At 39.1% G+C, this 26134-nt stretch overlaps 1 protein-coding gene and 1 long non-coding RNA gene across 3 annotated transcripts in view; one reads left to right on the forward strand and one right to left on the reverse strand.

Annotated features, from left to right (window-relative positions):
• LOC143862057 (uncharacterized) overlaps nucleotides 1–26134 on the reverse strand; it is an 80393-nt gene that overhangs the window by 42113 nt on the left and 12146 nt on the right. The window lies entirely within an intron of this gene.
• On the forward strand, nucleotides 20745–22562 carry LOC143858752 (uncharacterized). The gene is made up of 4 exons (XM_077369466.1): nucleotides 20745–20805; nucleotides 20896–21100; nucleotides 21200–21417; nucleotides 22447–22562. Exons 1-4 carry the CDS (start codon nucleotides 20757–20759, stop codon nucleotides 22560–22562), a joined length of 588 nt encoding a protein of 195 aa, XP_077225581.1. The 5' UTR covers nucleotides 20745–20756.

The raw sequence follows: 26134 nt of genomic DNA on the forward strand, positions 1-26134 counted from the left end.
CTCGCTCACCACAGCCAATAGGGTCGAATCCACTCGCCCACCACAGCCCATTCGCCCTTAGGGTCTAACCCGAACCACTCACTTCACTCACTCGCTTCTACCCATGCCTATCCCCTAGCCATCCTCCATTCTAGCTTAACCTCCATCAGCCCATACATATCATCTAAATTAACCTCATACCCTTTAATTCCATACGATCCATCCATGCTCCCATCCCCACACTACATCACCCACTGCCGTACCCATACGCATAGATCATACTCCCATACCCATTACTACCACCCCCTAGCTAATCACTCATGCCCATCATCCCAACCCCATCAATTCGAACAAACCCTATCCCATACAACTAATTCCAAACGCTTCTCATATCTTCATGCTTGAACCCCATTAGTGTACTTCTCTCTCGGTTATCCCTAACAAGCCTAATCCCATCTACTGTGCCTAACATCGTAACCCACAAATTTTAGACCCAATTCAACCCAGTTCATCCCGTTCTCTTGGATTCCGCCACTCACCCTACCAAGTGGGCCTCACCCTTGCCTAAACTGAGTGGACCCCACACTTACCCAATCAACCACACTTACTCAATCAAGTTGCACCTGTAGCCCATCCAAGTTTCATCAATAAACTTGCACCCGCTTTCCCTAACTGAATTGGACCGTTTTCCTAGTAAGGTTGCTCCCTTTGCCCAAGCCTAACTGTACCCCTTTTGCACTCCAACCAAGTTGCAGGTACCCAGACCTCCACCAAGTCTCCTATCTTCTTAAAACCGTTTGGCTGAGTATCTATGGTTCCAAAACCAATGTCCCTAGATCCACTCCTTGATGATTCCTTTGAAGCCAATTCCGAAACCTAAATCCAAGTTCTTAATCCAAGATCTTACCTCAATCTCAATTCCCATTCCAAATTCCTATGGAACTACGTGTGGCTTGATCCCCACCACGGGGTACGTAGGCAACTTGGCACTCCTAAGTTCAGACACACATTTCTCCATCCTTCTCGTTCCCCTACACCCTTCTTCATCCCTTCCATTTCCTTGTTCACCCTTTCATTTTCCTTAAGCCTTTTTGCATGTTAGATGTTTCTTTTTGCTTAGTTGCATGATTAGTTGCATGTTTAGATCTCTTTAATTGTTCTTATCGTATGCTTAGAATCACATGCTAGTTGTTTTGCTTTGCTCTTTGCCTATTTTGGTACTTTGCATGCTAGTTGCTTTCTTTGCATGATTAGTTGTGTTTGTTAAATTTGGAACTCAAAAGAATTCAAAAATCCTAAAGAATCTAAGAACTCCTAATCATCTAAGTTGGAAAATCTCAATCTCCAAAACATAAAGTTATAGGTTCTAAACTTAGAAATCACACTCTAAGTCCTCAAAATAGAATTCTTAGAATCCAAAGTTCACAAATATAGTAAAAATGCAAATTAGGTCAATTGCATTAGATCTAGGTTCATATAGCATAGGTCACTTCACTTCAAATTAATCAATCAAATTCAACTTCAACCAAATCTCCCCAACCTCATAAAATATAAAAATCACTCACATAAGCACATAGGCATGTAGTTGCATGTAGGATGCACTCCTGGCCCTCATGAGTCTAAACTGTTAACGGCCAAATCATTAGTAATATTTAGATTTTCCAAATAAAACTCACAATTGCCCCCTTTAGTTAAAACTTAAACAACTAAAGCATTTAAAAGCTAAAGTCTAATCTCGTAATCAGGTACTTTCGTCAGGTAAGATCGATGATGTACACTTCGTGTGGTACACCTTCTGATCTCGTAATCAGTTAACTTACCTAGAATTTAAATTGTAGACCAAATATACAGAGTTAATCATGGGTCCTAGATCCCTAATCTAGGTGGCGACTCTGGTCCTGACTTCTCTCGTAAATTAGGATTTTTATCCTAAATTTACGAGAAAAGCAACCATATTCAAATCCAATGAACAAAGGCGCTATCATCATAAAAACACACACCCTCGTGGACCCCCCTCGGGATGGGATCCACTGTTTCATGACATGAATGGGAATTATAATAATGAATGTGTGTGACATGCTTGCTTATTGACACATGTTTTTCCTTAGGTAGCATAGTAGAAATGCCGTGCCCAAAGGATTCACTGATCCAAGGAACCAAGGAGATATGACATCTCGGTTCTATGCAAGCCTTGATAGTTCCTTGTTGGGAAAGAGACTTGACTTGTCTTTCTGTATACAACTAGCACCAGTCTGGTCTACATGCACGTGTCGTGAGGTGACTTATCTCTGTCATTTGGGTAGTGGACCCTAAGCAAGAAGAGTGAGTGTGACGATTGGATCGCGCAACTAAACTGGATTAAATAAAGATCAACTTGTGGGGAAAAGAGTATAAAGTTGTTTTTCCAGACAGGACTCCTGACAATTCCTTAGACATGAGGTATCTTATTGGTCTGCCGGCTTGTTCTAGGGTCTTAGTCTATCTCATAGTGATTCTAGTTTAGAGTTACATTCGGATAGAGCTATATCCTAGAGTAAACCCTCGAGACTAATAGTGATACTCAACAAGAAATTCTTCACCCTAAAATTTAGGGATTGACATCTACAATTTTGTCAAAGCGGTAGGTCTACTAAATAGCCTGGCCAGGCGGATTTGACAAAATATTTATCGGAAAGTTTTATGAAACATTGAATAGTTTTTCAAAGGATTTTACAAATGCATTTGGAGGCCAAACACCGCTTTATAAAAATAGTATACCAAGAGTGGGCCAAGGGGGTAAGAGGTGTCCACCCCCCGTATGACTGAACTCAGTAGATGTAGTCAAGAAGAAAGGACTTGCACATACAAGATGTGATTAGGGGTAAGATGATCTGACGGTCATCTTCAGGGTTACGGCTCGATGGAGGCCACAGACCTAATGCGTGTAGTTTAACTACAGAGCGAGATAGTAGTGAGGCCCACTACAGGGTTCTGCAGGATCGACCGTCGGATCCCTACAACGATCCCACTCATAAATAGAATGACCCAGTGACATCCAAACAGATCAGGGTTTCGCCTTTTATGTAATTGCACGGACGGATATAATCTGTTAGATCAATGTGGATATTAATTAAGTAAATAAATATGATATATGTATATATATATATATATATATATATATACATGTCTTTGTTAATAGTTAACAAGAGACAATAAGAGAATTATTTTAATACAAATTGGAGCCGAAATAACTCCCATTTGATGTGAGTTATTAATTAATTAATTTGTTGGTTAATTATTTATTTATTTTACATTATTATTTATTATTAATTTGATTAATAATAAGAATAATAATGTGTAATCCAAATGAGGATAGTTATCCCCAAACCGGTTTTGCAAAAATTACGAAATTGGAACGGAATTGGGACTAGGGAATTGGGACAGGAGTACACATTTGGATAAATATGGTAGGGCCCACCACACACCCAAATCAGTTGGAGAGCTGGGAAAAAGGTCTAGCAAATGCTCAAGGACTTTGAGTTGCACTCAAACTCCTTGTTAGATAAGAATTGCTAAATTGTAGGATCTGCAAAGCAAGCAATTTGTTTTCAACACCAACTCTTATGAGATAAAGCCATAAGGGCTGTAAAGAGACTTCAGTACACGTTCTTTATGTATCTTGGGGGTCCCTACACAGCCTTGGATGTTTGGGAGAGTCACATTAATTTGATAAGTCTCAATTCAAGTTGGTTTCTCAATTGGATAGAAATTGGGGGAGAGAAACAAGGATTTATCAAACCAAAACTCTTTATAATATATATGAGAGAGAGATGAAGGAATTTTGATGTAGGAATACTCAAAAAATCGTCCACCCCTCTCCCCTCCCTTGTGAAAAATCATTTTCCATCTCTCTCTCTTTCTCTTCTAATTGAAAAAGTTCAAAGAGAAAGGCTTCCAAACAATTTCTCCTTTCTCTACAACAAAAGTACTGATTAAATCTGACCTTAAAGAGGTGAATAAGAGTTATTCACATTCACAATAGTCCGAACAAAGAAAAAGAATCTATCTGTGGACCTCGATCTTGAGAATGGTGAGGGACAGATCCCCTTCATCCTTTTAGATCTCCACATGTGAAGGAGAGCTCTACCAAGGAACTCTGAAAATGGTAAAAGTGCTCTCACAGCATGAGTGACTATATATGAGATACTGTAGACACCCCCATTTGCTACACTTTAAAAAAGCAAAAGATTCAGTAGTTTGTCAAGTTTCAAGTATGTATTCCACCTAGGATTAGGCATCTTTGCATTTTAGGGTAGATTTCGCCTCGTTGAAGAAATTCTGAAGTTGATTCGCGATCCTAACGATTTCTAGGGTGTTCCAATGGTATCTAGAAGATGTGTCTAGTCTGACCCCCGAGTTATATTTGAGAAATCTTGAGTGATTTTACAAATTTTGAAAAAGCTGCTATATTTAGAAACTCATGGGGCTTCCACATTTTCATCATCTTATGGATATTTCAATCATTTCTCATATATCTAAAACTATCTTGAGGGTACGGCTGATGAATTAAGAGTAATTTCGTATGATTTGGGAAACCTGCTAAATTTAGATCTCTCAAGGTTTTCTCTTAGTCTTGCACTTCGGGGATATTTTAGACATTTTCAACATGTCATATTTGGTCCCTAAGTTGTGTCTAAGAAATCTTGAGTCCGTTCATAAATTTTCGAAAATTTGCTATTTTTGAAATTTCTCAAGGTTTTCCCTAGTCTCGCCAAATTCTTGCACCTCGTGGTAATTTGGTCTTTTCCTGTGTAATTCTTTTGATCCCCGAAAGGTGTCTGAGAGATTATGAATGATTTCCTGAATTTTGGAAAACCTGCTAAATTTAGAATTTCTCTGGGGTTTCGCTTAATTTGGAAATTCTGAGTGTTGAGCTGAGGGCATTTTCGGTATTTTCAGGGGATACCAAATGATCCTGTTTGATATTGCTCACCGAAAGGACCCAACTTTAAAAGTTTCTATTTTTGAAGTTTGACCATAAAGACTTTCCATTTTTTTATTTTTCCCATTAGGGGTGAACCAATTTGAGTGTATTTTGGTCGCATTTGGATGTGTAATGGTCAAATATGGGCATTTTGGTCCGAAAGTTATTTTCCCAAAAAAATGGTCTGATCACTTGTTAGGGATGCACTATAAATATCATATGCAAATCCTCGTCAGTGAAAGATAAAGCTCTGAAAGCTCTTGCTATTGCCACTAAACTGACCAACTCGTCTGGAGTGATGTCAACTAAGACCTGAGATGCATTCAGCTCACGAAGTACAACTTGTCTATTCTTTGGGGATGCCATTAGCAAATCCCAGATGAAAACATTAGCTTTTGTTTTCTTCAATTGCTTTAATAAGTTGTCTTCTTCTTCTTCAACACTGTTTCTATTTCTGTTTCTGATTCTCTGACGCCCTAGCAACTTCAACAGGATTTTCAACTCGTAACTCAGCTAGTTTGAAAATGCGTCCACCACGTGTAACATGGCGGAGTTTATCACACTGTTCATTCAGGAACAACAGATCATCATCCTCTATCTTAAGGGCATATGGGGAATTAGTCTCTTTCTCTTCCTCATCATCACCAATCCTTAAAATATATGGGGTTTCATTTCCTTTCTCTTCATCTTCACACTGAAGGACATATGATTTGCTGGACGACTCAGCGGTATCAGCGTCATTCCATGACAACACATATGCTTTCTTATTCTCTGACCATTCATCTTCTTCCTCAAATTTAAGAACATAAGGCTCATCAGATATAACGGCACATATAAAGGATGTAGGATTAAGAGCAGACTCCTCAACACAAATGACATTTACTAAGGCTGGCGGTCGCACTGCATGTGTTGGTAAGGGATTTCTAGTTACATTTGGTTGCTCAACGGTATGTTTCCCCTGTTCAATCATGTTCTGAACCTGGTGTTTCAGAGCCAAACACCTATCAGTAAGATGATTAGAGCTACAGTGATAATCGTAATCTGATCCTCTCTCTAATATTTCGACAATGGATTTGGCAAGGCTCTAGGATCAGGTAATGTGATCTTTTTGTCCCTCAACAACTTCTTTAGAACTACGGACAGCGGGTAGGGAAGAGGATCAAAGTGACGAGGGGGTTTCTTCTCCATTGGCTTTCTCACCTCAGTCACTGCTTTAGCTGGTGGCCTGGCATAATTGACGTTATGCACCTCTTTCGGCACCACCATAGGTCTCTTTCCTTCTCTAACCTCAGAGGAGATCCTTGTCCTTAGGCCTTTGGCCAAGGCATCCTCTATCTGAGTTCCAATCTTGACAAGATGGTTGAAATCACTGAAGTACTGAACGGCATATATGGAAATACTGCGGTGACAGATTCTTAACCACAATCTTGATTTGATCCTCATCTAACCATCTATGAGTCATCTAAGCAGCTTTCCTTCTCCATCTTCGGATGAAGGAAGTGAAAGTTTCGTTATGCCCTTGCTTCAACATTTTTAAGTCTCTCTGTCACATCGATTCCCTCCTCCATGGAAAACTATACCACGAACTTGTTAGCAATGTCTTCCAAGGTTCTAATCTGTTCCGGCTTCAGACTCAAAAACTATTTCTTTGCAGTTCTGACTAGAGAACTAGGGAATATGAGAGCAATCTGCTCTGGAGAAAGACCGTGATGTTGCAGAAGAAGGATAACAGATTTCAGATGACTTCTGGGACACCTTGTCCCATCATACTTGTCGAGATCAGGTACTTTGAATTTAGGAGGTAAAACTACTCCCGGGGCTATCATAAAGTCTGTCATATTCAACTTCTTTGGGCCCTGGTATTTCATACTCTCCATTTCTTGAGTCACCTTCTCTACTTGATCAGCTAATCCCTTTCCTTTATCAGGCCTATCGAGGTGAGGAAGACAGTTTTCTTCCACATACTGTTCATCATCAAAATCATCATCAACAATCAATACGGCGGGCCAAGTTGTTACAGGGGGAACAATTGGGGGTTGCTGAGGAATAGGCCCCTTAGAGGTAGAACCTCTATCACTTTTTAGACGGGCTATTTCTTCATTCATGTTGTTCATTTGTTGCAACATCTATTTCATCATCTCACTCATCTCTGCTAAGGTACTTCCGGATTCCGCCATTGGAACTGGGGTAGGTTGAATGGGTGAGAGTGTTCCTGAAAATCAAAAAGAGGTAATGCTGGAGAAGTAAATGAAATGGGTGACAAAGATTGTCTGCTCAGCCTGGAATCAGAAGACTGAAGGGACTAGGTTGGTTTTGAAATAGCGGTTCTCTTTGGAGCAATGACTGCTCACCTGTAGAATCCTGAGATGGAAATGTAAACACTAGGTTAAAATATTGATAATTGGAATAGAATACTTTGAACAAATATATATAGGATAAAACATAAACACATTTCATTAATTGATATTTGAGTGGGTTACACAGATAAAACAGCTGACAAAATGAAAGATAGTATTGTCATAACAAGGAAACTCTGGATAACAAGATGTTCATGACATGTAACAGTCATCTACAAGATAGAATTTTCAATCATCCTTCTCCTCCAATCTCGCCTTCTTAGGTTTGCGCTTCTCGATGTCTTCCATCAACCATTGATAATAGCCTTCAGACACCCCACAATAAGTCTTGCCTCGCATACCCCAAGATGACTCTATTGACCTGTGATCCCAATCTTCCATGATATTTCGGGCAATGAAGTGGTCATACTTTATAGACCTTGTCTTTGAGACTTCCGTATTGGCAAAAAATACGGTCAGGGATATAGAAAGAGGTTTCTCGAAGCCCGGGAATTGAACATATCCACACGCTCTGGTCTGGGTTACAAATTGATGATAAACAGGGAACCAACAAGTAATTTGGTCAGCTTGACGAGATGCTAACCAGTCAATCCATTCTTTCTCGGTATAATTAAAAGTTTTTTGTTCCCACTGATTGAACTTGGACAAGCTAAAGTTTATTTTGTGAAGGGGCATAGATCTGGAGTTTTAAACAAAGCCAAACGTACAAAAGGACTGGGGAACCAGCAAAAGAGTTACAGACTCCATTGACAATGTCATTCAATCCATTTAGGGTTTCTGCAAGGACAGTAGGGATTGGATTACTTCCTATAGAAATTTGATACACAAAGTCCAAAAGTTTAGGGGAAGCATAATGGATATCCGACACACAACACTAGGGCATGACGACGACTCTTTTGAAATTCAGCAGTGAGTTTACCAGGTTCATCAAAGTATTTGACCAGTTGCTTAATGGACACACCTTTCTCTCCTAAGAAGGATTTAACTGGAGCAACTTGATGGGGAATAAGTTGCTTAAAGGCATGATGATAACCTAGTTTAGTGTCAATCTTGACCAGGGGACCAGAGCGTTCATGATCCATCAAATAACACCATTCATCAAAAATAGGGCAGACCACTTGCATGCCAAATCGAAATACATGGACATCAGGTTGCCAAAATGTGGCGGCTACCTTAAGGAGATTCCACTCAATCTTATCGGTAGCAAGATAGAAGAAATTGGAAATGTCATGACCAGCGGAGTTAATGAGAAGACGACAACCTCTATGATCAGACATCCATTCCTTCAAAACTTCATTAGACATAATGAATTACCTGATAATCGAAGGAGATAAGTAGGATGAGAATAAGGTCAACCCTAAATTTGGAGTTGTAAACACCCTCATTTTGCTACACTATAACATACGATAACCTAATACTGATCCGTGGAATTTGCCCTCTAAATCACTCAATCTCACACTCCTAAGGTCCAAAATGTACGGCAAGATTTGCCTGGTAAGACATAGTTGGCCCGAAACGTTAAAAATACCCTGTTTGATGAGTTAAGCGTACTAAAGCATGTGAGAAAACCTCTCTAATGAATTTATATACTTAAGGTCATCAAAACCCTAATCCAACCCTACGGATCATCAATTGGGGTAAAATTAGGTATTGTTATTTCACAGCCCAAGCCCTAATTCCATCCCAAGACCCATTTTTTAAATCATCAAGATCATTTCGTTCAGCGTAAAACCTGTGAAAAGCTACAGATCAGTACGGATAAATGAGAGCCGTCGAAATTATCCAATCCTATAATAAATAACAAAATTTAAACTCATCAACTGGTGGTTTGAAGGCTCAGATCATCAATCCGAAGTTGATCAAGTTGGATCGTCCAATCGGATCGCCAATTTGATCAAGGTTGGAAAAATGATCCGCAGTTAAAAACCAACGGCTCTCATTGAACGAAAAAATTTAAATTTGGAATTTATATAGTAATATTGGGTTTAAAAGAGTCAGAAAAAATCATGGAACGAGAATTGGTGAAAATCATTTAAAACTAGCTACAAAATCTAACCCAAATCTCCAAAATCCAAAATTTTCCTCACTTTCCCTCTCCTCTTTTTCTCTCCTCCATCACACGTTTTTCCAACTTGGGAAAATGTTTATTGCTGTAATTCACCCTCTTTTGTAGGGATTTTGGTATTAATTTGGGAGGTTTTAAGTTATTTTCACCAATTGAAGTAAAAAAGACAAGACTAGCTAGATTATTGCCAAATTAAATAAAGCTAGTATATTTTTATTGAAAGACCATGGAAACCTTCTATTCCCAGTAGCACACGTCCATATTGGATTCTTTTCTTGGATTTGAAGACATTCCAATTTAAAAATAAGAACACTCTAGCTTCCTTGATCGCTACCATTGTGTGGGACCCGATCCCGCGAGAGGGGAATGGCTCACAAGCCGTCTCCCTCTCTCTTGGTCTATCGTACTCACACAGTTGGCGTGTGCCGTTTATTATTGATATAAGCCATTATTTCCGTGAACTTGGGATCACTAAAGCAATCCGAATTTCACACAAAAGAGAATGACATAGTCGTCACCTAGATGAGAGATCTATGACCCATAAGTGACCAAAAATCTAGATTCGTTACCTGATTACGAGAATGGAAGGTATGGGGAGTTACCACCACATGCACCATTCTTGCCCAATAATCCGATCTTCAATTCCAAAAGTTAACTCTCTCGAATTTCTTTTAAATGGCGCATTTAACTCTATATTGATGTGTGAACTATGTGACATGCATCATGAGATCTAATTTCAATGTATTCCCTAATGTGTATCTTGCTTTTCTTAATTCGTTTGGATTCAATCTATATGAAAGTTCTCATAAAATCTAGTTTCATGGAAAATCCTAGGTGATTTAGTCAAGTTAATTTCAGGTTTTAAATGAGAGATGAAATAAAAACTACCCTAAACCCCACTGATTTTGTGTGGGGCCGACTCGTGATTGGTATGCCATCAAGCATCCAAGCTACCTATGTATCCAAGCCTCACTGGAATCAGAGTCGATCGTAGTTCGATGCATGAACTAAGCTACATGCCTAAGATATCTAGGACATCAATCTAGACTGGAATGGCTGTTTCAACAGTTTAAGAGAGATTATTTAGTTCAAGTTGAGTAGATTTTATTATCCTAGGACTCCATCTAAGATGCTATATGGTCCTATCTAAGTGCAAGACATCCCTTAGACTAATGCATGTGAGCCTACATCCTAGGTAACTAGGCTTGTCCTATGGGAAAAAGGGGTAACTAGTGTAACTAGATCTATGACTCAATTGCTAATAATAGTAATCGGTCGTGATGAGGCTGAACTCCCTAACTCTAGGACATCCTAAAACCTAAAACACAACGTGACAGAAGTGTTCCTAAGGGCCCTAAAGGTTCCTACGATGGGAGACCGCAATCCAAAGGTTCCCAAAAGACATGGAGTAAATTAATTCAATTCATTGAAGATAATGATTTCAGATCTTTAAAGGTTTCCGACTCCTAAAATCTAAGGAACACCAATGGCTCTAATTCTGACAAGTTTCAGCCTTGAGTTGCATCCATGGAAGGGAATCGTGCTTTCCACCCTTGCATAATTTGGCACGTAAATTATAGTATGTTATTGCTTGGCATAGTTCTTAGGATTTCCGTGAACAGTGGACCTCGGAGCCAACAACATACGATAATTTAAATGCTCAAATTATCATGGATTGATCGCAATTAGGATACGATGATGAACACAATCTTGGCGGTTAAACTATCATAGCATTGCAAATTAGCAAAGGGAATCAATGATTCCTAAGGTTTCTATTTCGATAGTTTAAAGATTAAATACATGATGGAGCATTAGAATTCTCAAAAACAATTTATAACAATTTGAATTTATTTCGATTTTCTTAAATATTTAAAAAAAATTCAATTCAGATTATAGATTTACACATCAACTTATAGCAAATCTAATCGAAATAAGATGAATTTTTATAGTAGCTTTCTCTTGACCAGAAAAGTCTATTGTACAATTTTCATGGATTTTAAATGTGTTTTGTTATCCGTTTTCCAACGTTGAAGATTTTTGTCCAGAATATAAATTTACACATGAACTTATAACAAATCTAATCGAAATAAGATGAAATTTTTACAGTAGTTTTCTCTTGACCATAGAAGATTACTGTAAACTTTTCATGGATTTTAAAGATGATTTACTAACAATTTTCGATTTAAAAAATATTTGTCCAGATTATGAAATTACAAAAGAACACATAGTAAAAATAGTCCGAATCAATCCAAACTACGTGAGAACTTGTCATTCCAGCAGTAAATATCAACAAACTATTTACAGAATTTTTTATTACAATTTACTATTTTTTTAGATTTAATATGGCATGCTTGATTTGGCATAAAAAATATCTAACAGCAACAAAAAATCTTAAAAAAATCACAGGATATTAGATCAGGTTTTAGTTATTTTTCATCCAAATTTCAATTTTGAAAACCCTATATACTTTTCAAAAATTGATTTTTTCCAAAAATGCCCCTAGAATTAAATAAATTTTTAAACCCCTTAAATTAAATCCAAAATTTTTCAAAAAATTCGTACTGTTTCAAAACCTTAAAAGTCAATTATGTTTAAATTTTCATTGATTTTTTATTATTTTGACATCTTTTTAAATTCGATCTTTGGAATTTTCCCCCTTTAAGGGTAAAGTTCAAAAGGTCAAAACGAAATCAAAATTCTTGAAAATTTTAGATTTCTATACTTTTTAATACACAAAAGACTCAGGAATTAAAAAACTCAAGAAATTTCAAGGGCTTATTATAGTTGCTTTGTAAAGTGGTTTTAAACCTTCTTATTTTCAAAAAATCATATTTTAATATTAAAAAATAGATTTCTCAAGAAAAATTTCAGATTATAAAATAACTTAAACCTGATCTCATCTCCTCAAAATTTCACATGTAACCACTTTCGTTTTGATAACTTTTCAAGGAAAATCCTAAATTTACTCTTAGCATGCTTCTAGTTTAAACTACATGAAAGAGAGTTTAGAAAAGAAACATTGCTAGCTCTCATTGTCTCTAGGGTAAGTGATCCTTAGATATACACTTTGACTTACCCTTTTAATCGCAAAAGAAAACCCCAAAGAATAATAATCTAGCCTCCAATATGTTGAATATGTGAAAGTACTTTATGTAGAACCAAGTGGAAGATATGAGCACCAAAGCACAAAAAAGATGGAATGAATTCCAAGGGGAAAGAGAGAGGGGCGAATTTTCCAAGGGAAAGAATTGCCTTGGGAAGGTTTGATTTTATACATAAAAGACTTAGGTTGAATGATTTTGAAAATTTTCATTGTGAGCACTCTTCCCTTTGGCTTGTTTCAAATTTGTGCATTGACTTTCTCATTCTTTGATTTCCATATTGAACTTATTTCTAAATCTTGTTTCTTGCAAGCTAAGCAATGCTAAATTACACAATGAAGATCCTTCAAGATCAACCAAAAAGGGCTGCTCGATGTTTGAGCTCGTTTTTGACATATTTAAAGGCTGATTTAGGAAAAGTCATAAACTAGAAAGTTGTAGATCTTTTCGAGACGTTCGAAACGAGTATAACAGTCAATTTTTTAGATGATAAGGTAAAACGTTATGGCCGTTTTAGCAACCTGACCATACAAGTCATTTCTAATTATAACTCTTCATTTCTTTATTATTTTTTCAAAACAACTATGATGTCACGAACCACCTCATCCCATGTTTGACGTTTTCGTATGTGGCCTCCTCATGTGGGGTGCTCACTTATGTTGCTGACCCACATGGGTGGGTCCACATAGACCCCCACCTTGTGGGCTTTAGCCTAATGGGCCTTATGACATGTATTTTGGGTTTTTTCAATGAAAATTCAATAAAATCCTTTAAATTTAAAATTTTTATTGATGAACCCAACTCATATGATATTTATGGTGCACCATCGACATATGGTCGTACCATCCCCTTTAGAAAAAAATAATTTTTCGGAACAAAATACCCCTATCGACCATTACACATCCAAATACGACCAAAATACCCTCAAATTGGTTCACCCCTTAAAGGGAAAAGTTAAAAATGAAGTCTTTGTGGTCAAACTTCAAAAATAGAAACTTTTAAAATTAGATCATTTTGGTGGGCAATATCAAACAGGATCATTTGGTACCCCCTGAAAATACCCAAAATGCCTTTGACACATAAAATTTCCAAGTCAAGCGAAACCCCTGAGATTCTCTAAATTTAGCAGGCTTTCCAAAATTCATGAAATCATCTAAGATTCCTTAGACACATCCTAGAGGTCAAATGAAACATATTGAAAATGACCAAATTACCCCTGAGGTACAAAATTTGGTGAAACAAGGGAAAACCCTGAGAAATTTCGAAAATAGCAGGTTTTTTCACTTGCTTGAAAACTTGAATTTTCATCTTCCAGATACTATTGGAACACCCTAGAAACCTTTAGGATTGCGAATCAACTTCCAAACACCTAAAATGAGATGAAATCTAACCTAGAATGCATGGATGCCTAATCTATTTGCGGAATATGGACTCGAGACTTGACAAACTACCGAATCTTTTGCTTTTTAAAGTGTAGCAAAATGGGAGTGTCTACACATTGCCATCATTTCTAATTTTTTCATCTTTCAATCACAACCCTTGCTCTCCAATGCTCTAACTTAGCAACCCCTCCCATTCTAGCTCTATAAATACAGCCTACCCTCTTCCAATAGAAGACACACACAAAAAGTTTGTTACTCTCTCCCCCCAATGTTCCCCAAATCAACCCCCTCTTTGTAGTTTCCAAAAAGCCCAAAAGACTGTAGAAATTGTGAAATTTGGTGGGACCCACAAAATCTCATTAAAGCCACAACCTTTTCTCCTTCAAAGATCCATCCAAAGATTTCCAAAGATCTCAATTTTGGTCTAAAATGTGATGTCTTGAGCATAAAGAATAAGAAATTCTTCTCTATTGATTTTATCCTCAAGAATGATTGCAAATATCCAAAATATTTCAAACTTTAAAGAAATAAAATATCCTTAGGAGATGAATTTGAAAAACTTGGAGGGGAAGCTAGAAACATTTTCCTAGGGAAATCAATCTAGAGAGATTTCAAAGATCCTTAAAAATTCTCAAAATATCTCAAAAGACACCTATAAATACCCATGTTCTCTTCTTCGCTCTAAACAACCCAATACTCCAAGAGCCCACACAAGGAAAAGTCTTAGCTCTCTCTCTCTCTCTCTCTCTCTCTATAACCACTTAGCAAGTTTGGCCTCACCCTCAACCCTCAGCAACCCAAACCTTTAGCCCGCCAAAAGAGTCATCGTCTTCGAGGAATCATTGTCATCAACAAGTCATCGTGTTCAAGGAATCATCCATCAAAGGAATTCGAAAGAAGAGAGCATCATTACAAAAGAGGTAGGCCGAGTTTGTTTTCCAAATTTATGTTGAAATTGATGTGAGCTTTCCGAAAGAAATTCTTGGATTGAAGTTTTTAGGATTGGATGAGATCTTGATCTAAGATGAGAAAATCCAAAATTCAAAAATTTCAATCTAGGGAATTCTTGAATCAAAGTTGATAAGCCCATAACTTGTGATTAGAAAAAAGTTATTTTGGAGAACTAGCTTGTTCTAATCTTAAATTTGAGAAAAGGTTTCACAAATCAGTAATTTCAAAAAGAGTCCATCTTGAGAAGCTTTTATGATTAGGATATTGTTTTTTAGATTAATATGGTCTTTTCTCTTTTCTTTTTCTTTTCTTTATTTCTATCTTCTTAATCCCGGGTCCCGATTCGGTCTCTCCTAGTAACACCCTAAAACAGCCCCAGTGTAATCCAGCAAACCCAACCCTTGATCATACAACCAAGACAAAACCCCAACCCAATCCCATTATTGTTATGACCGATCCCAACCTCTCCCCCCACTCCATTTGTTGTAGCCGAAAACCCATATCTTCATCGACATGGCATAAACCCATCCCATAACCTATCCTATATCATTTCACCATGCCTAAACATTCCACCCGAATTAATTCCACTCGGTCACATCCCGATTGATCCCTCATTAGACCATACCTATATCTAATAACCATATCCTCATGACCACCATGTACATGTTCCAACACCATAAGACCTTGTCCCACCTCCCACATCCTTCAAGCTTCTACTATCCTTTCATCCCACTCTCTCCTCTGTTATTCCAATTGATTACATGTACGCCCATAATATCACAGTGTAATAGCCTATGCCCAGCCATGTCTCCACCAAAGCACAATTTTGCCCATACCTATGCCATGATATACCATAGCCAATAACCATATACCATAGTCCATAACCCTACCAAATCTAAATGGCATTGGTACCATCATCCTCTTATCTAAGCCCATACCCAACGACCATATCCGTACTCCAAACGCACATAGAGCTGTAATGGGAACCCAAACCCCGACTTTAAACCCGAACCCAAACCCAAACCCTGACCTTAAACCCGCAACCTGCAGCCCCGATCCAACCCGGATTTGGCTTAACCCAAATCAGACCTACCTGGTCCAACCCCGATTCACCCAACCCAAGTCAACCTGATTTCAGCCCGAGCTAATTCGGTCCAACTCGGAGCCGATCCAAGCTAACCCGAGTCAGCCAGAGTCCAACCCAAGCCAACTCGGGTCTAACCCGAGTCAACCCCAGCCAACCCGAGCCGACCCAAGTCAAGATGACCCGATTCAACCCGGCCCAAACCAGGCCTAACCCGACCCAACCCATTCAAGCCGGTCTTACCTCAACTCAACTTGGTCTGTCCCAATTCGACCCATCATTTTAATCAGTCGTACACCATCTAATGTTCTCATGACCCATCCCATAGCTTAAATTACTCATCCCCATTCTCATAGTTTATAACCTGGCCATACACCCTCTCCTCAACATCATTCAGCCACAATTCCATAACCCATCCGAGCACTACCTATACAATGCTAGCACCCCACCATTCAAATGGCCATATCATTCATCAATCCCTCCCCAACATGCATCCCATCCTCAACACCTCACATACCACCAGGTTATTACCATAGCACTAGCCATAGCCATCAGCTCCCATGCCATACTCCCATTAACATATACGCCATAGCCATTACCCATACCCCCGTTAACCCACTACGCAGAATACTATATACATAGCCACTAACCATGTCCCACGACCATCTCTTAGTTAATACCCACACTTCATAAACCGAACCCCATCTCCATATCCCATGTTTAATACCCAACAGATTCCATAAATGAGCCCCTCACATCTCATACCCCCATTAACCCAAAGCCGCAACCCTTTTTACCATGCCCATAGCTAATAACCATTTACCATGACCATCCCATAATTAAATACCCATAGCCTAAAGACCATGATCCCAACCCCATCTCACCATGTACCCATAGCCTATAGTCCATGTCACACTCCCCATCCATCACACCCCAAATCCTACACCCGCATACCCCTCACTGTAGATCTATCCCCACAGCACACATCACCATAATCATTATAACCCATAGCCACCCACATCAAATACCACCAGACCTCATCAATTTCATTAAATTCATATTCCAAGAACCCATTCTTTTAGCGCCACATCATATCAAGCAATCCCACGTGCCTCTTCGGCCAACACACAACACTCCATCCGGCTACTCCTCTTTGCCCCTACCTCCAATCATAGTCGTTCCCATAGCCTCATCAGATCGATACCCGCAACCTACACAATCTGGTTTGACCCAAACCTAACCCAACTCAACTCGGTTCAACCTGAACCTAACCTGACCCCACTCAGTCCAACTCGGACCCGAACTCAACCCGAGTCCAATGCGAGTCTAACCCGAGTTAGCTCACCCTAGTTGACCAAACCCATAACTTAAACAATCATTTCCTCTTACCCTCCTTTGCATCCCAACTGAGTTGCAGCCTTATACCCGAACCACATTGCAGCCCCTAGACCCCAACCGAATTGCATCCTTATGTCCAACACAGCCCAAATCCCATTCACTTAGCCGAATTTCATAAGCCCATCCCTTGGACCCTCAAATCACATTTCTTGGATATAGATGATTCTTTGTTCAAACCCTTGAAACCCATTCCAATTCAAAATTCCAATCTAAATATCAATTCCAATTCCAAAATTCCATCTGTCAAAATCCAAATCTCCTAATGGAACTACTTGTGGCTTGATCCCCACCACGAAGTACGTAGGCAACTTGGCACTCTCAAGTTCAGTCGCACATTTCCGCACCTTTCTGCACATTTCTCCACCCCCCTCTTCATCTCTTCTATTCCGTTGTTCACCCTCTCATTTCCCTTAAATCTTTTCGCATGTTAGATGTTTCTTTTTTAGTTGCATGAGTAATTGCCTATTTTAAATTTCTATATTTAATAATTGTTCTCATCATAAGCTTAGGAATCACATGTTTAGTTGTTGTGCTTTGCTTTCTCTTTGCATGTTTTGTTAATTCGCATGTTAGTTCGCTTTCTTTGCATGCTTAGTTGGTTTGTTTGAGTTTGGAACTCAAAAGAATTCAAAAATTTTAAAGAATCTAAGAACTCGTAATCACTTAAATTGGAATATCCCAATCTCCAAAATATAAAGTTCTAAGGTTCTAAACTTAGAAATCACACTCTAGGTTCCCCAAAAATAGAATTCTTGGAATCCAAAGTTCGCAAATAAACTAAAAGTGCAACTTAAGTCCATTGCATTAGACTTAGGAGCATGTAATATAGTTCACACAATCTAATCCAACTCAAACTAAATCTCATCAATCTCAATAAAACATCAAAAGAGTAGGCATGTAGTTGCATGTAGGATGCACTCCTGGCTCGCATGAATCTAAACCATAGTTGTAAATACCGTTTCGTTTCGTCCGGAATGGACGAAACGAACCGGTTTCGTTCAAATTTCGGAATGAAATTGACAAAATTTCGTTTCGGACGAAATTTCGTTCCATTTCGTCCATTCCGGACGAAATTTTCCGAAATCCGGAATTTCGTCCGGAATGGACGAAATCCGGAATTTCGTCCGGAATGGACGAAATTCTCCATTCCGGCCGAAATCGTCCATAACGGCTAGTTTGACTTGCAGAATTTACGACAATGCCCCTGCAACGGCTCTTTTTGGTTTTTGACCATTTTAACCTCAAAATGTGACCGTTTATAGCTGTTGGGAAGGGTATTTTAGTCATTTTTAAATGCACAATCAATAAAAAACTCTATAAATAGCATTTTCCCTACCTTCTTTTCCTCCACCTTCACATAAGTGATTCTCCTTCTCTTCTCTACTTTCACTTACACTATCTATTCTACTAAATTTCCTACAAGTCTACCCTCTTCTTCAACTCAATCCAAGTCTATTTTGGAGCAAAGGGAAGGCATACATTCAACTTACCACTACAAGAAGTCAAGAACTATTTCCAAAGGCTTATTTCAAGTGAGTGAAGGCTAATTTTTTCTTCTTCTCTTCAACTCAAGTTCAACCCCAAGGTTCTCTTTATTTCTTTCCATTTCCTTTCTTTTATTTCTTACTTCATTTGTCCCCTTCTACTTCATTTTTTTGTAATTTGTTTCAATTTTCTTTCTTCTAATTCATTTTTCCCCTTCTTCTACTTCATTTCAGAATGAGTGGGTCGGGTTCGGGACCTTCCGCAGGAGCATCCTCTATTGGTTCGGCACCCGCTAGATCGGATGACCCGGCATGGTCTTACGGTACATTGGTTCCGGGTCAAAGAAATAAAATAACTTGCATATTCTGTGGCAAAGTCATATCGGGTGGAGGTATAACCCGCTTGAAAGAACATTTAGCGGTTGTTCCTGGTGAAGTAGCATCATGCAAAAAAGTGACTGAAGATGTAAAATATCGAATGAAGCACCTTTTAGATGCAAAGAGAAAAGAAAGGGCTAGATGAGCATATCCAGAGCAGAGGTTGGAGGTTTTTATGGCACACCAGACGAAGAAGAAGAGCAGGATGAAGAAGACCTTGGCACACAATTGCCTCAAGTCCCTCAACGAAGAGGTAAGGAAGTTCTTGTAGAACCGAGTGGTACAAAAAGGAAGAAGAAGGGAATCACAGGAGGGATCAGGAATTTCTTTGCAGCACGAACAACCCCTGGAGCCCAGCCAAGCATTAAAAGTGCTTTGGCTACTAAAGAAACAATGGATAGAGCAGACATGGCGGTTGGCATGCTTTGCTACGATGCCAATCTCCCTTTCAACGTTGCCAATTCACCTTTCTGGCAACCTATGTTTGACGCTGTGAATGCCGTGGGTTCGGGTTATAAGGCACCTACTTATCATACTTTAAGGGGTCCCATTTTGAAGAATACAGTGGATGAGGTAAACAACTACTTGGAGGAAATTAAGATGTCGTGGAGATACACTGGTTGTAGCATTATGGCAGATGGATGGACAGACACCAAACAACGTTCCCTAATCAACTTTTTGGTGTACTGCCCTAAAGGAGTCATATTCCTCAAATCCGTTGATGCATCTAGCATAGTGAAGAATGCCGATGAATTATACAATATCTTTGCAAAGATTGTCGGAGAGGTGAATCCGGAATATGTGGTGCAATTTGTAACTGACAGTGAGCCAAGTTACAAAGCTGCTGGGAAAAGACTAGAAGCCGCGTTTGGTACATTCTTCTGGACTCCGTGCGCAGCTCATTGCTTAGATCTCATCTTGGAGCATCTGTGCAAACCGACTGTATTTCCTCACATAGCAACCACAATTGAGAGGGCTCGAACGATTACAAAGTTCATCTACAACCATGGAAGCCTCTTGAATTTGATGAGGAAGAAGTTCACAGGAGGGAAGGAGTTGTGCCGCCCTGCTGCAACCAGATTTGCTACAAATTTCATTAGCATACAAAGTCTGGTGTTGAATCGGAAAGCACTTCAGCAGATGTTTGTGTCTGATGAGTATAGTACTAGTAGGTTTGTCCAACACCCACTGAGTGAAGGGGTAGTTAGTACTGTGTTGGATAAATCTTTTTGGGACCAATGCAAGTACATTCTAAACATCAGCGAGCCTTTAGTGAGAGTGCTGCGCTTGGTAGATCGGCAGGACAAACCGGCGATGGGTTACCTATATGAGGCTATGGATAAGGCCAAAGAGAACATCAAGGAGAGGTTGAAGAGAAAATCAGATTACAATCTCATCTGGAGGATCATCGACCAAAGATGGGATAGGCAACTCCACAGTCCCCTCCATGTAGCAGGATATTTTCTTAACCCTGCTCTCTTTTTCACTCCTACCTTCTCTAGGCACAGTGAAGTAACCAGAGGCTTGTTGGCATGCATCACTCGACTGGTACCTGATGAAGGTACACAAGACCTCATCACCAATCAGATTGAGGATTATCGAGACGCTAAGGGTATGTTTGGAATGAAGCTTGCAATCCGCAACCGAACGAAGTTGGGACCAGGTATATTTGAGTTTTTTGTTTAATTAAGTATAATTCATTTTAACTTTCAGTTTCTCAACAAATAATGATTTACTATTTATTACTTTACAGTTGCATGGTGGAATCAATTCGGAGGTGACGTGGAAGAATTACAGACATTTGCGATCAGAATTCTCAGTCAGACCTGCAGTGCGACTGGGTGTGAAAGGAATTGGAGCACCTTCGAACACATTCACTCTGCAAAGAGAAATAGGTTGGAGCACCAGAGATTAGATGACTTGGTGTTTGTCCATTACAATCTTAAGTTTCGAGAAAGGTATACAACGTAATATAATGTTTTCAACTCTCACCTCATAACTTTAAGCTTTTAAGTTTAACCTTTGACATTGATTAAACTTAATGTTTTCCTTTTCAGGGACTTGTTGAGGAAATCATCTACCACTAGTGACCCTTTAAGCATAAACCATCTGGATGTCATGATGGATTGGGTTGCAGAAGAAGAAGATGTCATATTCACGCCGGAAGACATTGGGTGGGAAAATCTTAAAGCACCTACTGTTGTGGTTGGGGCCGGGGACGACAATGACGACTTTCTCATGCCTCTTGAAGAAAATGTCCATACTGGTGGTCCAGGTGGTGATGACGGCAGCGGCGACGACGACGACGACGAAGAAGACATTGAGTATGATCATCCGGGTTATGATGACTGAGAGTTGTTGCTACTAGCTATTGTCTATGTTTCATTTTCATGTATCTTTTTTTTTTAATGTTTTTCTATGTATCAGACTATCAGTTGCACTTGTGCAAGACTTTGTGTTTAAGTAATGAATATGCCTTTTGGGACACATATTTTGGACTATTTATTAGTTTTTCATCTTTTTCTATTGATTTTTTATTTTTTTGGATTTTTCTCATATTTTTTAATATATTTTTTGTGTGAACGAAAAGTTTCGACCGAAATGCACAGAAATGACCGAAATCCCACCGAAATTCCGTTTCGGTGGCCAAAACGAAATGGCGACCGAAACGGAATTTACAACTATGATCTAAACTGTGAATGGCCAATTTATTAGTAATATTTAGGTTTATCAAATAAAACTCACATTACCCCCTTTAGTTAAAACTTAGCCAACTAAAGCATTTAAAAGGTAAAGACCGACTTTCGTCGGGCAAGAAGGATGCCTAAACACCTTCCCTTTTTGTAACCAGGTAACTTACCCAACTCGGAATCGTAGACCAAATACACAGAGTTAATCATGGGTCCTAGGTCCCTAATCTAGGTGGCGACTCTAGTCATGGCTTCTCTCGTCAATTCGGAATTTCATCCCAAATTTATGAGAAAAGCAAGCACTTCAAAATCGACGAACAAATGCGCTATCATCATCATAACACGCACCCTCGTGGGTCACCTCCAGGCGGGATCCACAGGAGTTTACAAAGAATATCTTTGGCAATACTTCACTCACTCGAAAGGATACAGATAAGATCAAACTTTTCCATCAATGATCTCGACATGATCCAAGGGTAGGTAAATTAATGACAAATGGCGTGGAACAGATCTATGATCGAAAGGGATAGAGAATGGACCATGGCCACAATATTTGCAAAAGTATGACCATTGGCCAGATCTGACTCTCAAAGATGGATTGATATATTTGATAGATTTAGACAAGGAAGCCTCACTGAAAGTAGGTCATAGTCTAATAATCAATGGACATAAAGAACAGATTTTATCATCAACGAATCAAGAGATAGACTATGGTCATAAGAATGGTTAGTAGAAACCAATGACCAAGTCTAAATCTGAAAGATGAATCGACATAAATGATGGATTAGCAATAGATATAAAGATTGAATTTATCATCAATGAATCAAGAAATAGACCACGACCATAAGAGTGGCAAGTAGAAGCCACTGACCAGGTCTAAATCTGAAAGATGAATTGATATAACTGATTGAATTAAATAAGAAAACCTCACTAAATAAGTAAGCCCTAATCTAATAATTAATAAAGATAGGCATATATATATATATATATATATATATCCTAACCAGGGGCACCAACCCTAGTTTAATCTAGCGGAGTCAAGGATGTCTTGACTCATGACAGACTGATGAGTGTACTAGAACCGTTTTTGTAGTCACACGAGGTGAACTACCCTAGTCTATAGATAGGACAAGGCTCCTAACTCTAAGCTCTACATGTGTAAGCAACACATGTTCGTCCCTATATGCAAACAATGGACAATGCAATATATAGAAGGGTTAAGGCTGAGGTCCACCTGGCCGGGTGCATAATTACTTGTACAATGTGACTGTCGTCCAGTATACGAACTATGTCTGTTTTACACACGAAGTGTCCAAGTGTTGAGTGTACTATAGGTGCAGTGATGCCTGAGTGAGAGCGGGTATAGCTCTCGTGGCTCCTGCTGATACTACCCCGAATAAGTCATCTGATATCCATCCACAACAAACCATAACAGAAAAGTAACCAATAAACAGGATAATATATGCAGGGACGAAAATGGTGTGTGAGCACTTGTTTTATTATGCACCTATTTGGTGCCCCTGAATTTCTAATAATAAAGTTCCCATTTGAAATAATTTTGGCCCAAATTTCTTCAAAATTACTTAAAATGGCATTTTTATAAAGTTAGGCAATATCACAAAAGATCCCTAGCAGAGTTGCCAGCCTATGGACTCGCGATCTCGAGGCTGAACCCCAAGGGGCCTCTCGATCTCCACACGATGGAGAGCTCTACCAAGGCTCTCTCGAAATGGTGCCCTCACAGCATGAGTGGCGATGTATAAGATACCCCTTGATTTGGAGACAAGCCCGGAATCAAGATGTACCTAAAATATGAAGAGTCGTCATTCATTGAATACGACTATGGAACCAAAAATCTACTCTGTGCAATGGATAAATCCAGAGATAATTTGGGTCCGTGCCTGATTACGAACGTGGGAGGTGTTAGGCACCCCATTCGCCTTAGCACACTAGGTCTCTTATGCCATTTTTTACTAACTTTGAAGAGTTTTGGGCAAAAATCATGTGAAATGAGAACAAATATCCCCGAGAAAATATCTACCTAAACATGCATGACCATGGGATGGGAAAAAGAAAGAATAAAATATCCAAGTCCTAATGAGAAGTGATATCAGAATTATCTGACAATTGGAATGAACACTAGAATCCACCATCACATAAAGAGGTGGAGAAGACTAATGCTAATCCAATATCTGACAACCCTGTTACCTATCTTCACACATCCCATCTAATCATAACTCATCACATCTATGAAAGCGGTAAACAAACGCACGCATATCTATAGCTAAGCAGGTAATGGCAATGATAATGAGCAGATATGATAGGCTAGAATAAGCAGAAAAGTAATATAAAAGCTATAGCTAAGCATATTATCAAGAAATAATAAACTGGAAAGCAGTAAAGAACGATAGCTAAGCATGTGAGTAAACGTGTAAGGTAAGAAAGAAATACAAAATACTACAGCTAAGCATGTGAATAGCAGTACAGAAAGCAATAAAAGAATGAGCATACTCCATCTAAACATGTGAATGAACAATAAAGAAAGCAGTCTAATACTGCAGCTAAGTGTAGAAAAGCAAGTGAGGCTGTGTAAAAGATAGGACAACTAAGTAATAGAAGGAAAACATATTAACATGTACCTATGCAATAAGTAAAGACAAATATCAGATCATAGACCCTTACAACTCTCGAACAATAAAAAATGTGCAACAGTATTCACCTGAACTTGGATGACCAGCCACCCATGATGCCTACGTATCCAAGCCCCTTTTTGGAATCAAGGTTTACGTAGTTCTGTGGCCTATTCTAAACTACAATGCCTATTTGTGCCTAGACCACTAAACTAGACGCAACCTAAAAGACTTGACTTGTTTTTAAATCTTCTTGTATGCGATTAGTTAAGTTGAAGTGAATTGTGAATTTTAGGACACCCTATATGCCCTAACTAAATGCAAGTTTAGCCCTATACTAATGCAAGTGGTCCCTACATCCTTTGTGCAACTAGGTTGTATCCTAGGGAAACAATAGGCGGACTAAGTGCATCCTGAAGCTAGCCATCAACCGACTTTGTGAAACTACACTAGTCAAACTAACCGCACAAGGGCTCCTAACTCTAGGACTCTCCAACTCTAGGACAGACTTCTAACTCTAGAGGAAGATCTTTTTTTTAAAAAAAACAATTTATTGAAGAGGTTTGAATTATTTCTTTTTGAAAGTTTGAAAATATTTATTTTGAAAGGTTCTGCTGGACTTGGGATGAAGATCCCAAACTGCCTACGTACCTCGTGAAAGAAGATCAAGCCAATGTAGTTCGGAAACAGCTTTCCTAACACGCTACTAATTTTCCTAGCTTTTCTGATGTTTCAAAATACTTTTGAGATTTTGAAAATCTTTTCACCCTTTTAGCTAGAGGGAACCTAAATGACCACACTCCGTGATCCACAGCCTGGCGGAGTGTCAACACTAATGTAAGTCCAAGGGTACGTCCCTCTCTTGTTTTGATGATCAACAAACCGAAATTTATGGTTGTTTGCTAATGGTTGCTCTAGTATTGTGATTAAGACAGGGTTCATTCATGTCAGCACTTGGAGCAAGAAAAACAAAGGCTAGTCTTGGAGAAAGTCAAGTCTTGGTGGTCTCCTTTCAAGCCGTATGGTGTATTGAAGAATCAAGGGAACCACAAGTGCAAGAACATATTCGAAGACTATCTCAAGACAAGGAGAATATTATGCAAGCGCCCAACAAGATTAAAGATCAAGAAGACCCAAGGTTATAGTTCTTAGAATGCATAGGAGTCCTCTTGGCATTTTTTGTTTACATGTTTTGATGTTTTCAAATCATCTTTTAAACCTTTTTTTCTAAGTGCATAAATGTATTTGAAAACACATGTTTAAAGCCCAAAGACCATGGCCCAAAAGCCCCTGGATTTTAAAGTTAAAAATAGATTTTCACTCAGGGTCGGTCGACCGGGATAGGCAGGGCGACCGCGAGATGCTAACTGGAATTCCAAGGCATCTCGAAATTTGTGGGGGCCGGTCGACCGCGGAAAGTGTTTAGGCAAAATAAATTTTAGAAACAGTAAGCACATGGCGGGCGACCGCGAAGGTCCGGTCGACCACGTAAGCCTTTTTCAAGCCAAAATATTTTTAAACAGTTAGCCCTCTGCGGGCGACCGCGATTATCTCGGTCGACTACGGCGATAAAGATTTTGAAAATAAAAAAGGGCGAGCGGCCGCCGTGGCTCGGTCGACAGCGACGGTAACGCGAATTAGCCGTTGGGGTCTGCAGTGGGTAGGTGCAACC

This window comes from Tasmannia lanceolata, unplaced genomic scaffold (genome assembly GCF_043159265.1).
Source record: "Tasmannia lanceolata isolate RefF3 unplaced genomic scaffold, GAP_Taslan_0.1 ptg000003l, whole genome shotgun sequence".
In the NCBI taxonomy this organism is placed as follows: Eukaryota; Viridiplantae; Streptophyta; class Magnoliopsida; order Canellales; family Winteraceae; genus Tasmannia; species Tasmannia lanceolata.